This window comes from Festucalex cinctus, chromosome 12 (assembly GCF_051991245.1).
Source record: "Festucalex cinctus isolate MCC-2025b chromosome 12, RoL_Fcin_1.0, whole genome shotgun sequence".
In the NCBI taxonomy this organism is placed as follows: Eukaryota; Metazoa; Chordata; class Actinopteri; order Syngnathiformes; family Syngnathidae; genus Festucalex; species Festucalex cinctus.
In genome coordinates this window covers 27207201-27225230 of record NC_135422.1, presented here as the reverse complement: position 1 = coordinate 27225230, position 18030 = coordinate 27207201, and the positions used below count along the sequence as shown (strand labels likewise).

The following is an 18030-nucleotide window of genomic DNA, read 5'->3' as shown; positions in this document are numbered from 1 at the left end:
CCTCTGCGGACCCCCTCGTTGTACTGGGAGACTTTCAACGCTCATGTGGGGAATGACAGTGAGACCTGGAGGGGCATGATTCATCCAATCAGAACCCAAGTGGTGCTCTGTTATTGGACTTCTGTGCTCGTCACGGATTGTCCATAAAAGCACCATGTTCAAACGTAAGGGTGTACATATGTGCAGTGATGTCACAGATTACTTGACATTTTTGCAGATGATGTAATGCTGTTGGCTTCTTCAAGCCGTGATCTCCAAATCTCACTAGAGCAAATCCAAGAACATGGTCCTCCGTCGGAAAATGGTGGAGTGCCCCCTCAAGTTCAGGGGTAAGATCCTGCCCCAAGTGGAGGAGTTCAAATATCTTGCATTCTTGTTTTTGGATTCCATCACCAGCATATGAACGAAATTCCAACGTAAATATATTATCCATCTAACCAATATTAAATTAACTCTGTATGATTTTTTTTAAGGCAAATTTTAAATGGAAGAATTTTATTGCGATCATAACTCCTGTTACCATGCTCAAACTAACACTCATTGGAGAAGAGCCTTATATCCCTGATGACCAATGGGACATGTAATGCAATTTATTCAGGGTTATGAGCTTGTCGCCCTGTCGTGACAATGATAACCAGGGACCCCTTCCAGTTAACAACCAAGACCATCAAATACAGTATTTAGATTCATAAGTGCAATAGGCCCTTAGCTGCTTTGAATGGTGTTGAGGCGACTTGAAATGTATGTCTCATGGTGCAAAGTGATGTGGCATGTTCCCACCCCAGCAATGCTGAGCAGATTAAGCTGGCAGCCATTTCGCCTGCTTACAGTTCAGATTTGCATTGGCACCAATCTGTTACACCATCAACCAGATGCTACTCTGCAAATTACACTTCGTCACAACTAAGAAACAGGCACAAAATGTAAACAATTCCAAAAGTAGTTGCAGGTACTTTGTACATCTAGACATGAGGGAAGGTGACCTACTGACTAGTGGTGTGCGATGCTGCATATTTTAGAATCCATCCAATAGCAAGTGCAAAGGCGAGTATCACAGATACCGATACATTTCAATAATTAAGATGGATCTATCATCAAAGTCATGCAATTCATGACCTCTAAAGAGGATGTCAAGTCAAAATTTCCTTCAATCATATCTTCAGTGCACCTCCATTAGTCTAAATACAACATTCTGATTCATATTTTGTTTGCGGAATATGAATTAAGCAGAAAAATACACCCGTTGCCCGTTGTAAACGGAAAATTAGGTCACAATGCCTAAGGGCTTAAGTAACGACCGTCACATTGTTTCTAAGTGAAAAGGTCAATACCTTGCAAACCGTAAGAAATCTGATGTACAAATTTATATGCCGGCTAAATGACTCCAATAATGAAATCATTGCACACACAGCAGTACATGACACCAGTCCCAGATCTGGAAACACTGGTACTGGTACCGTATGATGCTTCTTTATATATTAGCCGAGACGGCATGGCTCAGTGGTAGAGTAGTTTGGATTCGATCCTCACCCCTGGTAACCATGTCAAGCAAGCATGAGCATCGTAGCAGCCGACCACTGGTGTGTGAAAGTGTTTGTGAATGGGTAAATGTGAGGCATTGCAAAGCACGTTGGACACAATATGGTGTAGATAAAAGCGCTGTATAAAATGTAATCCATTTACCATTTATGTTATCTTTGCGTGTGTTTTTATTTGTGAATTCTTATTTTTATATTGTGTATCTTGTATGTCTGTGTCTATACCTTGAGTCTGGAATAAAGCAATGCATATATGGTGCTTATTTGTACGTAGGAGTACAGTTGTGAACCCTACAGGGTACATCACAAAGTTGTGTGCCTTGGAGAACAAAAATCTTTCCAAATATATATTTATGTCCAATTTCTGCCACAGCCCAAGTTGTTAATGTTGTGTGCTGAAGGGTTGGATCCCAGAACGCAGACACAAATAAGATTTGCTCTATTTATTCGCTCTATTTATTCACATTGAGAGGCAGAAATTGAGAGACGCAATACACAGGACAGGTGGACAATAATCCGGCAAACCACACACAATTCTCAGACTGCACCTACAGACAGTGAATTCTAAAGGACAAAAGAACGACATCACATAAGTTCAGACATCACCTCAAGGATTAAAGGTTGACATCACGAACATCACGTTTTGTAAACAGACACTTGTTACATCAGTACCTAAACCAGGGGTGTCCAAACGTTTTCATTTGAGGGCCACATGCAGAAAATCAGAAGGACGCAAGGGCCACATAATGTTATGTAGAGAAATTGTGTTTAGTCCTAAAAATTGTACAAATAATTTATTTGTGCTTTTGCATATTTAGAAAAATGCTACAATATATAAACCAATTTATTTGTAATATGGCAGTAGGGTTATTATAGTTTTTGAATTTTTCATTTTAGTTTTTATTTTGGTTTGAGTTTTGTTGTTTTTAAAATTTAGTTTTTAAAAATTTAGTTTTAATTAGTTCTCAGGATGGTTCTGTTAGTTTTTTATTATCCATCCATCCATCCATTTTCTTGACCGCTTATTCCTCACAAGGGTCGCAGGGGGTGCTGGCGCCTATCTCAGCTGGCTCTGGGCAGTAGGCGGGGGACACCCTGGACTGGTTGCCAGCCAATCGCAGGGCACACAGAGACGAACAACCATCCACACTCACAAGCACACCTAGGGACAATTCGGAGCGCCCAATTAACCTGCCATGCATGTCTTTGGAATGTGGGAGGAGACCGGAGTACCCGGAGAAGACCCACGCTGGCACGGGGAGAACGTGCAAACTCCACCCAGGAAGGCCGGAGCCTGGACTCGAACCGGAGTCCTCAGAACTGGGAGGCGGACGTGCTAACCACTTGACCACCTAGTTTAGTTAGCTAGTTTTTTATTAGTTGTAGTTTTTTTTTTTTTTTTTAATGGGTATTACTTGTGCACAATATTTAAAAAACACCATGGGCGCGACGTCATTATTCCGGTTTATATCAAAATAAATCTACTAAAAAAAAAATCATCCGCAAAGGCTCATGCATTAAATTAACTACCAAAGACTAAAACGAAGGACATTTTTGCTATAATTACAGTTAGTTTTATTTTAGTTTGGTAAACATAAAATGTAGTTTCCGTTAGTTTTCTTTGTTTTTATGTTATTTAGTTAACAAAATTGTTTTTTGAATTTTAGTTTTCGTTTTTTCGTTAGTTTTCGTCAACTAAAATAACCTTTAATAGCACCTGTGTTTTTCGACACCCTCCCTTCTTACTTTGACCATCTCCAAACCTTTTTATTTTTATTTTATTTGAACTGAGTCAAATGCCATTTTTAGCATATGTCGCGGGCCACTGAAAAATGGACGGTGGGCCGCAAATGACCCCCGGGCCGTAGTTTGGACACCACTGACCTAAACTGACACATAACAGGTCCTGATCTCTGGCGCATGCGACCCAGGCCATGACAGTTAGAGGTGTTTTCAAGAATCTTTTGTCGCTGCGTCTTCCGGGTGGATCATCTCACCAATTAGTTCTCGATGCCGTCAATCAATCTTCCATAATGACGTTATGCGTGCTCGTTCCTCGCTGCGCATACACACTTCGAATGTTTGTACCATGTAGCCGCTGAGCTTCGGATTCATCGTTGTAGCTCCACCGATCTCACCACATACTTTGAAAATAGCTGAGAGCCGCAAGAGGACATCCATGAAGTCTGGCCAGCTGCAAAGACTGATGAAGATGAAGATAAGCTTGCACGTTCCCGACATTTGATATTTTAACTCATTCACTGCCTTTGACAAGTATACTTGTCAATTGTATTTTTTAGAGCGGTGCTAAATGGGGGCGAATCTGAGCATGCTCCACTGTAAATATCAAACTTGGAAACAACTTTACTGATGCCCAACCACCGGTAGATGACATCATTGCCCCATTTTATAGGAAATAAACACAGTTTCAGAGTCCATGGGAGAAATGGCTGTATTTTGGCAAACCTACATTTTTCTGCTGTCAATTATAAAAGAACGGGACGGGACAAAAAGTAGGGAGTCTACTCTGTTATTTGGTAGATTCGGTTTATATATAATTATTGAATGGAATATCACGTGAGTATTGGAAATGTAAAAATTTTCTATAATGACTGGCAGTGAATGAGTTTTAAATGTTGGGCATTACTTGAAAAAAATCTATAATAAAGTTTTTTCACATCCGGAATTCTAGTTAAACTCCTTGTAAAATTTACGGAGAATTTCTGAGTGAATCAACCTTAACTTTTTTTTTTTTTTTTTTTTCCAAGTAAATATCACTCCCAATTTTAGTGTAGGTGTTTCCCCTGGACAAGGAGGAGAGCTGGTATGATGGTCTTCCACATGCGCATTTTTAAAAAAGTGACAGACATTTGGCTTCTACTTTTTGAGAAGATCCTTGAATACACTGGTATTAAAATTAAAAGAGAAACAGAGTTTTGTCCTCAACATACTATTTTGAGATGGCGCACACAGTCAGCTAGTGGCTGTCATTCTCTAGAGCAAGTTAACAACTGGATGAACCAAAACTTCCTTCAGCTAAGTGAAAACAAAACGGAGCTCATTGTTTTCGGCAATAAAGAAAAGAGGATTGCTGTTAAAAAAAAACAGCTTGAGTCACTGTCTTTCGAAACTAAAGACCAAGTTCGAAATCTTGGGGTACTAATAGACTCAGACCTGACCTTCAGCAATCATATTAAATTCATCACTAAAACAGCCTTTTACCAGCTGAAAAACATATCCAGACTGAAGGACTGCATGCTTCAAGCAGACCAAGAGAAGCTTATCCATGCTTTTATCTCCAGCAGAATAGATTACTGTAACGGTCTTCTGAACATGAGACAATTGCAGCTCATTCAGAACGCTGCAGCCCGAGTTCTGACCAAAACAACACTGGCTCCCAGTCAGCTGTAGAATCAATTTTAAAGTTCTGCTACTCATCTATAAATCACTAAATGGTTTGGGTCCTGAATATATCCAAGAAATGCTGATTGAGTACAAACCCAGCAGGGCTCTGAGATCTATAGACTTGGGCCAACTAGTGGAACCCAGAGTTCGAAGCAAACATGGTGAAGCAGCATTTAGCTATTATGCTGCACACAGATGGAACAGGCTGCCAAAAGAAGTGAAGTCAGCCACGAGTGTAACTGCTTTTAAATCCAGGTTAAAAACTGAGCTTTTTTCCCATACTTTAAGGACTTTTAAACAGCTTTAATTAATCAAGTTTGTTTTTCCTTTTTAATTATTATTATTTTATTATTTTAAACTTACTCATGGAAAATGTTTTTTTGCTGAATAATCTTTTAATATTGTCAATGTATGTTCTTTTAGTAAATGTATTTTTTTTGTCTCTTTTTTTTTCTCTGTTTGTTGATGCTTATGTGTTGTCGTTCCTTGTTTAAAGTGTATGGGACACGAAAAAAAGTCACCCTAAAAGTTTTTTTTTTTTTTTTAAAGAGTACAAGTACAAATAATATGATTTCATTGATTACTTTGTTAAAAACGAAATGACAAGTGCTTGTAAAAATGAGATATTTTCGTGAATTTACAAAACAGCAGCTCACTGGCGAGGCCCCCTTTTTCCGAGCCTGGACACTCGTGACGTCAGCGGGAGTACGGAAGTTGGCGAAAACAATATGAGGATAGGGGCTCCAGGTGGAGGAGTGGAACCGTCACTTGCCTTTGGTGCTGTTTGGCGTGGGTTCGATCCTCTGCCTGGGAGAGGCCCATGTATGTGGCCTACAAGAAGTAGGCCATGTGTGTGAGTGGGTATAAAAAACAAAAAAAAACATGATGATATGGAGAACTACACGGATAGTAAGGTGCTTTCTGACTCGCTATCAAGTGTAGGGTTGGAATTTGACGTTCCCGACTACAAGCAGTCTTCAGACGGAGGTATTTCAGCCCAGGAATGTATCCGGCTGTATCGGTTTGAGCCTTTTCTTGATGAAGGTGCTGGTTCAACTGTGTCCTGTCGTCTGCGTTACAATGAAGGTGGCTGTGACCAGTTTCGAACTGCCGAGGTAGAGGACGACATCGGCAGGCTCCAGAACACAGAATGGTAAATCTTACTCTTTATTTTAAAATGGAAATTATGGACTAATAATGCTGTTTATATTTTTGTATGGGCGAAATAGCAAACGCTTTGTGGCCAAAATGTAGCTTGGTTTAGTCCAATACACTCAAATTATTATGCTTTACTTGTTATAGTAAAAAGTTAATTTATATTGGTAGAAGCAAAATGAATTTATCCATCTTAAAATGCAAACCATAAACTAAATGCTGTTTACTCACTGCCGTAAGAAGTGAAGCCACCACTGCCTCTTTTACACTGCCACATGCCAACCTCTGTGAGACTCAATTCACAATGGAAAAAAAAGTTTACAACATGCATTTTTGAAATTAAATTGACATCATACCAGTCAGATGCATGACACTTTTTTCTCCTGAAGTGCTTGAAATAGATAATGCAAGTATTTCCTCAAATAATAAACAAATTCTTTGTAAATGATATAAATGGCTAAAAAAAAAAAAAAAAAAAAAGTTGCTTGTGCTTTGCAGGTGTTCCTGTGGTAACTGTGTATCAATGTCAACAGTGAAGGAGAGCGTTTGCTGTCAGAGTCCGGAACGCAGCAAAACCAGTGCATCACCCATCACTGGACGTTCAAAGCGGTGTGCCTCAGTGTGGAAGTCTTGCAGACCGCTTACCGATTCCTTCTTGTGTAGTGTCAGGAAAAAGGAGAACATTTCCATCGAATGACTACAAAGGATACCACGAAATATGATATAAATAAATACAATTATACAAAAGAAATACATGCCTTTTTCTTTTCATCCAAAGTATAAAGAACAAATAGAGAGCAATCAGCTATGCCTATAAATTTACAATTTTATTTTACAAATGTACAAACTGCATCTTGCGAGTCATCAGTCAAACTATTCAGTGATTCATCTCCCACAAAAAAATATATATATATATTGGAAGGCAGTAGCTCAGTATGCTTCCTACAATTGGTCACAAAATCCAATGTCCAAATCTGAAATTGTCATGTCTAAAACTCAGCTACTACTACACTGAAAAAGTTAACGATAAGTAAAGTGCGAATTGTATGACCGCACAGCCTCTGCCTTGTCTGGCTTCTGAAAGTCTGCACACAGTGTTCGGCGTTCGTTCTGCACTTCCTGGTCCAGCGGCAACTCTTCACGGAGTGTGTCCTCATCCAGATTGGCCCCCTGACAAATGGTCTCCACAATCTTCTTAAGATCCTCCACATATTGTGTATTCTGTACATAATAATATACCCATTGAATTATTTTATCGTGTTGTACATATATGCAAAATAATTAGAATTAACTTTCATTTCTATTCCTATTTTTCCCACTATGTTCTAATTGTGGATGTAGATATTTCAAATAAAAAATACATATGAAATGTTGGCTGCCCCAGGACTTTGCGCACAATACGGGACTGTCTCAGAAAATTAGAATGTTATGGCTTTTATTTATTTATTTTTTAACTTGGTCTGAGGAAATATTCTAATATTTTGAGAAAGGATATTTGAGTTTTCTTAAGCTGTAAACCATAATAAGCAATATTAAAACAATAAAAGGCTTTCAATATTTCAGTTGATTTTTCATGAATCCAGAATGTATGGCATTTTTGCTTATTTAATTGCATTACAGAAAATAATGGAATTTATCACAATATTGTAATTTTCTGAGACAGTCCTGTAAATGCTCCTTTTCTGTACTGTACTTGGGATAGCACACAGTGTATTTAGCATCCCCATCATTTGTAACATCCTGGATCTGGTGTGCTTGGAGGGTCTGAGTTTCCACGGTCACCAAAAGAGCTCTGCCTGGACCAAACTGTCTGCACTCCTGAAAATACGATTCCATAAACATATGTACCATGCAAAGTATGTTGTTTGAGATGATCAAAATCAATTATTACAATAACTATCCTTACCCTTTTTATACTCTTTAGCTCAAATTGAGACTGCTACGGTTCTGTTTGAGGGCAAGGCTTGACATGCAGCTTCTTTTCCTCTTAAAAAAAAAAAAAGAAATAATAAATAAATAAATAAGAAACTATGTTGAAATGCAGGTAATATTTACACCTATACAGCCATTTATTCTTTGAAAAATGCACAATACATTTGTAAATTAAATGTACATGACAAATTTGAACACTAGGTGGGGTGAGCAATTTGTTTTCCCATAAATTGGTGTGTTATCAATCATGTATATTGTACAGTAAATTTACTCACATTTTGGATGCAAACACCAGATACATCACCCAAATCATCTTCCAAACATGTCGCCTGTGTAGCAGTTTCATTTGACTCATACTCACTCCATAAGCTTCTCATCCACCATCTGAAACAAAGTTTGAGCTGTTAACTTGGGCATGATGATGCCTTCAACACATATGCACAGCACAATACATCCATCCATCCATCCATTTTCTTGACCGCTTATTCCTCACAAGGGTCGCGGGGGTTGCTGGCGCCTATATCAGCTGGCTCTGGGCAGTAGGCAGGTGACACCCTGGACTGGTTGCCAGCCAATCGCAGGGCACACAGAGACGAACAACCATCCACACTCACAAGCACACCTTGGGACAATTCGGAGCGCCCAATTAACCTGCCATTCATGTCTTTGGAATGTGGGAGGAGACCGGAGTACCCGTAGAAGACCCACGCGGGCACGGGGAGAACATGCAAACTCCACCCAGGAAGGCCGGAGCCTGGACTCGAACCCAAGTCCTCAGAAATGGGAGGCGGATGTGCTAACCACTCGCCCACCGTGCCGCCCAGCACAATACATAATACAAAATAAAATAGACAACAAATGGAAAGCTAGCTGTTCCTCATTAAAAATTGGTACCTTTTCATTGACTGTATATTAATTTGGCAGTGGTTATTTTTGCTATGAGCTGCTAAAATAAGTGCTGTTAACTTTCTAGATTGTAGTTCTTACCCCACATTATAGCCAAGTGACAGCTTCAGGGAGCGGGAGCGGATCAAACGAGTCTTCCTCGAAATGTGCGCTGTACAACACTGACGTTGGAGTCAGGTGTCCATTTATCTCTCGTCTGTTGGACTTTTTTCGCCAAGAACTGCATCTTGAGGGAACCGAAAAAGGCTCACGCCATCCTCCCTTCGATTACAACAAAATCCGGCCACGCAACGAGATGGCATTGTAGAAATTCAGTTGATGATAAAACACACAGCAGTCGTAAGCTTGCAGCGGCAAAGCAAAGACGCTGACTTCCGTTCTTCCGCTGATGTCATACCCGATTCGGCCGCTGGAGCGCGCCAAATGGCCAGATTTTGCGCGGGTAATTTAAAAATAAGGAAATACTCTTTTAATATGTTTTGACTTGACGAGCCGCTCATTTTGTCGTGTATATTATATCGTTCCAAACAACATATTAAAAAATGTCCTGAGCTGTACCATACACTTTAAAGCACATTGAGTTGCCTTGTGTATGAAATGTGCTATACAAATTGGCCTAACATCTGCCGTAGTCACAGTTCAGGAGTTCAGCGTTTGATACTCAACCTTCCTATCATCAGATTATATGTTCTCCCTATGCTTGCATGGGTTTTCTCTGAGTAAGATTATACAATATTGGTGTGAATGTCAGTGCAAATGGTTGTATTTCTATATTGGCTCTATTTTTGTGCCCAGCGCACAAAGCTACATAAACATATTAAATCATGCAGTATTCAAGCTTTTGCAGGCCATATTTCATTGGCATGCATTTACCAGCTGAAAAACATATCCAGACTGAAGGACTGCATCAAGCAGACCAAGAGAAGCTTATGAATTAATGATTAATAATACGTAATTATGTAATTCGTAATAATTATGAATAAGTCAGAAGCACAAGTATTTTTGACGCAGCCCACACGTCGCAAACCGAACCGGAAACAAACTGTTGTGCAAAAAAAAAAAGAGTCCCGCCTCTTCCTGTCACGCCGCCACCGGCGTGACGGCCCATGCTTTTATTTTTGTGTTCATGTTTCCTGTTTTGTTGTGAAATAACGATTCCCCTCTCACCTCAGGTCACTTACCCTTCCTGCTGCTTGCTAATTACCGGTCCCCGCCCATGATTACCACCACCTGCCACCAATCAAGCCACAATAAAAGCCACCTGCATTCTCCCCTCCGTGGCCGAAGTGTCACACACAGTCAGTGCATGGAAGCGTCCCACAGTCCTCGAGTCCTTGTTCCCGGTACATTATTGTCTTGCCTTGTTTTTGTGCCTTGTCTTGTTTTTGTGCTTTTTCCTCCCCAGTGGAGCGCCTTTTGTTACCCCTTTTGCCTTGTGCCCTTTTTCCTCCCTAGTGGAGCGCTTTTTGTTCTCCACCTTTTTGCTTCCCCGTTCTCCTCTCAGCTTGAGAGGAGACGCTGGTTGGCCGGAAATAAACCTGCTGCCTTGGTGGCTTACCTTATCCTGCGTCTGGGTCCTACCTTACCTCGCCGTGACAGTACACTTCGGCCAGCATGGACCCAGCAGGAAAGGTCGAGGCTAGGCTACAGAGCCTGGAGGTCCGGCTTGCCAACCGGGAAAAGGTTCAGCAAGCCGTGATTTCGCAGCTGGAGGAGCTGTCAAGCCAGGTCCATGAACTGGTGAGCCACATGCAGCCTCTCGCCCCTGAACCTCGTCTGCTGCGGCCTCTCGTTCCCGAGCCTTGTCTGCTGCAGCCTCAAGCCCCTGAACCTCGCCTGCTGCAGCCTCTCGCCCCTGAACCTCGCCTGCTGCAGCCTCTCGCCCTTGAACCTCGCCGGCTGAAGCCTCTCGCCCCTGAGCCTTGTCTGCTGCAGCCTCAAGCCCCTGAACCTCGCCTGCTGCAGCCTCTCGCCCCTGGACCTCCCCTGCTGCAGCCTCTCGCCCCTGAACCTCGCCTGCTGCAGCCTCTCGCCCCTGAACCTCGCCTGCTGCAGCCTCTCGCCCCTGAACCTCGCCAGCCGCCGCCCAAAGACCCTGAGCCTCGCCAGGCGCCGCCCAAAGACCCTGAGCCTCGCCAGGCGCCGCCCAAAGACCCTGAGCCTCGCCAGGCGCCGCCCAAAGACCCTGAGCCTCGCCAGGCGCCGCCCAAAGTCCCGGAACCTCGCCAGGAGCCGCCCAAAGTCCCGGAACCCAGCCAGGCGCCGCCCAAAGTCCCGGAACCTCGCCAGGCGCCGCCCAAAGTCCCGGCGGCGCAAGCCCTGCGGCTGCCTTCACCTCTCGTCGGGCGTCGAGGACGCCCACCTGACTGGCCCCGCTGGGACTCTCTCGTCGGGCGTCGTGGACGCCCTCCTGAACTGCCTTTGGTCTGGGACGGAGGGGTGGGCCGTGTTCCCACCTCCGTGCCCCCTTCCGCCCGCCCGTGTTTTTGGACTCTTTGAGTCGGATGGCCGTCAGGAGCCGGCCATTGAGGGGGGGGTACTGTCACGCCGCCACCGGCGTGACGGCCCATGCTTTTATTTTTGTGTTCATGTTTCCTGTTTTGTTGTGAAATAACGATTCCCCTCTCACCTCAGGTCACTTACCCTTCCTGCTGCTTGCTAATTACCGGTCCCCGCCCATGATTACCACCACCTGCCACCAATCAAGCCACAATAAAAGCCACCTGCATTCTCCCCTCCGTGGCCGAAGTGTCACACACAGTCAGTGCATGGAAGCGTCCCACAGTCCTCGAGTCCTTGTTCCCGGTGCCTTGTTGTCTTGTCTTGCCTTGTTTTTGTGCCTTGTTTTTGTGCCTTGTCCTCCCCAGCGGAGCGCCTTTAGTTACCCCTTTTGCCTTGAGCCTTTTTCCTCCCTAGCGGAGCGCCTTTTGTTGTCCCCTATACCTTTTGCCTGTTTTTTCCTCCCCAGTGGAGCGTTTTTAGTTCTCCACTTTTTGATTCCCCTTTCTCCTCTCAGTGTGAGAGGAGACAGCTGCTGACCGGCAATAAACCTGTTGCCTTTGTGGCCTACCTTTATCCTGCGTCTGGGTCCTACCTCTCCTCGTCGTGACACTTCCGTGGTATATACCCCATTTTAATAATCATGACAATAACTAGACTAAGTGCAATTTCTGAAGAAATTGCGTGGAAATGCTGAGAGCCGGATGCTAATAGCTGAATGCTAAGCTGAATGCTAATAGGTGAATGCTAATGAAGGACATAATATAAATTCCGTGAAAATTACAAAGTAATTAACGATTAATTACTAGTAATAGTAGTAGTAGAAACAGTAGTAGTATTACTAGTAATTATTAAATAGTAACTTGTAGTTAAATGACAAATACAAACCCATCCACCCATTCTCAGTCAGTAGCAGGGATGTCACGATACCAGAAATTTAGTAGTCGATGCCGATATCACTGAAATTCCACGATTCTCGATGCCATTTCGATACCACGGTAAAAATAGAAAATAAGCAAAACGAGCTGGCATGTGTCATGGGGGGAACGTGAGTGGATGAAGGATGGTGGAGCCAAATGCAGGGAAATAGGAATCAAGTGCAATGTGTGGTACTTTTATTAACCATAGTGACAACAGACAATCGTGGCGTGGCGTGGCGTGGCGTGGCGTGACGTGGCGTGGCGTGACGTGACGTGACGTGACGTGACGTGACAAGCGTGAGGTGACGAAGACTTGCCGCACAAACTTCCACACATAACACAGACAATGCAGCCACACCGACTGGACAAATGCAACAAACTAAATACACCAACACTAATGAGACACACCTGGGGAAACAAGTGGCGGAGGGCACTGATTGGTCACACACAATGGGAAAGGAAGAAACACAGGTGGATGTGGTTAGACATAACGAGACAAGGGAAGAAACCAGGAACACAAGACAAAAGACACCAATCGTAGACAAAAACAAGAACACCCTAACAAAAACTCAAGCCCCACAGAATCGAAACATGACAGCATGTGTGTCTTACTCAGTAACTTACACTTCACTTTCTTGAATTGTCCCTTGTAAGACAATTTTATTTACATAAATTCACAAGCACACGACTCAACGGCAATACCAATACAATAAAATAAAACATGAACAGCATACAAATTGCATCAAATGCGTCAAGTATACAGACACGAGCAAGGCAGCTCGCGAACAGTCGCCAAGGAAAGTGCAGTGCGCAATTTGATTATATATATTATATATGGTGCAGGTTGGTACAGTCAGTAAAAATGTAATTTACATCAGCGAGAAAGTAACTGACATCTGGTGCTTTAATGTGTAATTTATTTTGTTTTTAAGGTCCTGCTATCCCTGTGGGAGTAGATGTTCAGGTGGAGAGCTTGGACAGCATCTCGGAAGTTGACATGGTAAGGTAAACTGTGTATTTGGGATATTGTATTAAAATTTCATTGTTGCAAACATATTTTAATAATAATAACAATAACTAGACGAAGTGCAATTTCTGAAGGAATTGCATGTAAATGCTGAAAGCTGGATGCTAATAGCTGAATACTAAGCTGAATGCTAATGAAGGACATAATATAAATTCTGTGAAAATTAAAAAGTAATTAACTATTAATTACTAGTACAGTGGAACCTCTACTTTCGAACGTCTCTTCATACGAAATTTTTGAGTGACGAAACGCCTCAACGGGAAAATATTGCCTCTTGTTACGAAAGAAATTTCTAGATACAAAAGGTAAAAATACATTATCGAACGCAACATACTTTCGGCTATGGCTATTTCCTACCATAGGTACCTATGAGCGTAAATACTAGTCGGGGTGTTTGTGCATCTTTCTGGCATCCCATTGGCTCAGGCTAAGAGGAACCTCTACCATAGGTATCTATGAGTGTATACTAGATCGGTGTCTATACAGTGTCCTCATCATTCATCCCGCGGCCCATGAGGTGTTCCGATAGTTTTTCGTAAATGTATGAACTAACGGTCAACGAATTTGTGCAAAAATTCAAACAATTGGTGATTGATGAAGGCACACTAAGTTTTTAATTGCGACGAGACGGGCCTTTTTTTAAAAAAAAGATGCCTCGCCTCGTCTTTGTTTAAAAGAATCGCCCAGAAAAAGTGTTCACCAGTCGGGCGTTTGCTCACTAAGATGATGTTTGCCTTGGACATTTCCGAAGGATTGTTTAAAAAAAACCAAAAAAACAAAAAAAAAACTAACATTCATGGATCAGTTCTTTACAAAACACCAGGCCAAAAAAAAAAAAAAAAACACTTCTGAGAGAGGAGAACATGAACCAAAGAGGGCAAAAAACGATGAGGACAGCAGTTAAATAGGTAAATGACCATCATTTTTACTCTTTACTCTATTCTTTGTTTTTTTACATTATGCACAACTCTCATTTATTGTGCAATAATCTAATTGTAACATGTATTTGTTACATGTTTTGATGCATTTTTATGGTTTATAAAACATTTATGTCTGAAATTTGGGAGGCTTGGAACGGATTAGGGCATTTACATGGAAAATGCGTCTCTACTTACAAAATCTTCTACTTAAGAACTTTCTTCCAGAACCAATTAATTTCGTAAGTAGAGGTACCACTGTAATAGTAGTAGTAGTAGAAACAGTAGTAGTATTACTAGTAATTATTAAGTAGTAACTTGTAGTTAAATGACAAATACAAACCCATCCACCCATTCTCAGTCAGTAGTCAGCAGTCACCTACCATAAATTACTAGTATAGTAAAGTTTTTTAAATTCATCTATTTATAAGCAATGCCTATACTCTATGGAGAGAAATGTGTGTCTTTATTTTCAATCAAACAAAAAAGGAATTTGCAATCAAAAAAAAATTTCAATCAAACAAAAAGGGGATTTGCAATCAAAAAAAAATTTCAATCAAACAAAAAGGGGATTTGCAACCTCAAATAAATTTTAATCAAACAAAAAAGGGTTTTCATATAAAATAAAAATTTGCAAACAAAAAAAAACATTTCAAACATGGATTTGTATTTTAATAAAATCTTTTGCAAACATTTTTTTCGTTTTGTTTGCGAATCTGTTTTTTGGTTGCAAATCTGTTTTTTGGTTGCGAATCTGTTTTTTGATTGAAACCTGTTTTTTGGTTGCGAATCTTTTTCTGTGTTGTGTGGGCGGGGTCCTCCGTTCAACCGATGATAGAAGCCTTGTCATTGGTCAGCTTGGAAGCCGCTGCGACAACTTTCATTGGTCAGATAGGAATGGGGGTGTGACAATGTTCGTCTGACTATTTCCTGGTTCATTTTGTCCAGTCGCCGCCAGCATCGAGGTAAATATGACACCCCCCCCCACTTCTAGTTTCCCGTTTTGTTTATCTGACATTTATCTAAAAGCAACCCTTGATCTATCGTTTATCCGGTGATTTGTTCTAACCATTACAATTAACGTAATCACTCACTCAGCATTGCTTAGCCATGTTAGCTAGCTAGGTAACTGATGGTCCGATACATGAGTCAGTCATGAAGCTATGTTGTTGGCAGTCAAAACACAAATATACGGCTAATTTGGGATAGCTGTTAGGATGAAGTTTTGTTGTTTTTTTTTATACTCATAAAGAAACCTTTGCATTTGTTTCACATACAGGCAGGGCTGGGAATCGAATTTATTTACACTAGCTGCTTCCCCTAAATCTTGGATTAAATTCGTGATAATTCTGTGATTATTATTTATTGGTCCTGGTTGTTTACTGTATGAGTCAGATTGAAAAAGAGGGGGAACTCATGCACCGTCAAAGCGGTGACATTGCTACTACTAGGATCCAGGCCACGTAACCGTTTGATTTTGGTTAGTCTAGTCATGAATCGTGATGTTTTGTTGGTACGAGAAACGGCCCAAATAAACGGCCTGCTGAGATAGCTGTTATTATGCTTATTCATGATTATTTTATTACATTACATCATTACATTAATAAAATGCTAATTATTAATCACTTATGAGAAGTTCTGGTCATTGAAATAAGTAGCCTCTGCTACATTTATTATGTCTTGGGTGTTTGAAATACAGAGGAAGTGACAAATTACGTAATATAAATACATTTAGTTCCTGTGATTGTTTCATTGTAGTTTTCCTGTTTCAATAATGTTCAAAACATGTGTCAAACATAACTTTGTCAGAATTTTTTTTTTTTACATGTTTGGTACTTAATTCAAGCACACTTTTCTTTACTTTTTAGATGCAGAAGATGAAGTTGGTGGTTGGTCACCTCTCTTCATGAGGTGATGCTGTGGATAACTGAGCAGGGCCACAAGCACCTGCTTATGTCAGACAGAGAGCAATTTAAAATATCAATAAACTTTGACCACAATTGTGAGGTACACATGCCAGGTCACACATTATGTTACCCCCTGCACAAACACCATTACATTTCCAACTGCTCATATGAGTGATTACCATTCCTTTAAATCACATCTACTGACTGCTATCACCTTTGATGCCAGATTTGACAGTGTAATTGAAAGGGCAAAAAAAAAAGAAATCACATCCATTTCATTTTTTTTTGAGTAATTACAGGTTGTTCCTACCAAAATGTTTGTTTTAAGTTTAACAGTTCATTTTCTGAGCTTTCTTGATTTCTTGTTGGCAGGCCAATCATTTCTTGAGAAAAATGTCTGTATAAAATCTATAAAATGCTGAATAATTGACTGGTTGTTAGTTCATATGCATGCTTTTTTTTTATGAAATAAAAGTCAAACTGTTTTACACAGGAATTTATTTTCATTTTTTACATAAATTTAAATGACCCTTTGGGCCGCGAGACACTAGCACTAGAAGCAACATTGAGAGTCTGCAAATAAATGACGCGACCAAAACTCAAGGACTCCTTGTTTGGATTGATTTGCCGTAAAGCAACAAGTCTTTCCTCAGGTAAACGACAGTGGATGTCAGGTATAACGATCCCGTGTTCACCGTGATGGTCTCTTCGTGTCTCTTCAGCTTGCTGGATCTGTAATATCAAATACATTTATGAAAGCTACAGTAACTCCAAGAACCTTTACTCATATAAAGTTTTTTCCTCTGGTTATGTACGCTTTTACCAGCAATAAAACTGCCCTGGCCTGCTCCTCTTACAGTAAACATGCATCTCGCTATGTCTACATTTTCTACCCCTTGGTCTGCTCGCACTCTAAAAGAAAAAATCTAGTCAGTGTAATTGCAAAAGTACACCTACAACTCAGATTCCCCTTCTGTTTCAATCTGACTCATACAGTAAACAACCAGGACCAATAAATAATAATCACAGAATTATCACGAATTTAATCCAAGATTTAGGGGAAGCAGCTAGTGTAAATAAATTCGATTCCCAGCCCTGCCTGTATGTGAAACAAATGCAAAGGTTTCTTTATGAGTATAAAAAAAACAACAACAAAACTTCATCCTAACAGCTATCCCAAATTAGCCGTATATTTGTGTTTTGACTGCCAACAACAGCTTCATGACTGACTCATGTATCGGACCATCAGTTACCTAGCTAGCTAACATGGCTAAGCAATGCTGAGTGAGTGATTACGTTAATTGTAATGGTTAGAACAAATCACCGGATAAACGATAGATCAAGGGTTGCTTTTAGATAAATGTCAGATAAACAAAACGGAAAACTAGAAGTGGGGGGGGTGTCATATTTACCTCGATGCTGGCGGCGACTGGACAAAATGAACCAGGAAATAGTCAGACGAACATTGTCACACCCCCATTCCTATCTGACCAATGAAAGTTGTCGCAGCGGCTTCCAAGCTGACCAATGACAAGGCTTCTATCATCGGTTGAACGGAGGACCCCGCCTACACAACACAGAAAAAGATTCGCAACCAAAAAACAGGTTTCAATCAAAAAACAGATTCGCAACCAAAAAACAGATTCGCAACCAAAAAACAGATTCGCAAACAAAACGAAAAAAATGTTTGCAAAAGATTTTATTAAAATACAAATCCATGTTTGAAATGTTTTTTTTTTGTTTGCAAATATTTATTTTATATGAAAACCCTTTTTTGTTTGATTAAAATTTATTTGAGGTTGCAAATCCCCTTTTTGTTTGATT

The 18030-nt window shown here is 40.9% G+C and overlaps 1 protein-coding gene and 1 long non-coding RNA gene across 3 annotated transcripts in view; one reads left to right on the top strand and one right to left on the bottom strand.

The window, feature by feature from the left end:
- gabrr2a (gamma-aminobutyric acid type A receptor subunit rho2a) overlaps positions 1–18030 on the top strand; it is a 222919-nt gene that overhangs the window by 17654 nt on the left and 187235 nt on the right. For both annotated transcript variants that reach the window (XM_077538064.1, XM_077538063.1), the window contains one exon: positions 13288–13355. In XM_077538064.1, the coding sequence (XP_077394190.1) occupies positions 13288–13355 (68 nt within the window). The remainder of the gene's footprint in view (positions 1–13287; positions 13356–18030) is intronic.
- On the bottom strand, positions 16688–17667 carry LOC144031203 (uncharacterized). Its single transcript, XR_013287467.1, has 2 exons — positions 17619–17667; positions 16688–16938 (listed from the first exon to the last, which is right to left on the bottom strand). It is a non-coding gene; the product is annotated as an uncharacterized LOC144031203 (long non-coding RNA).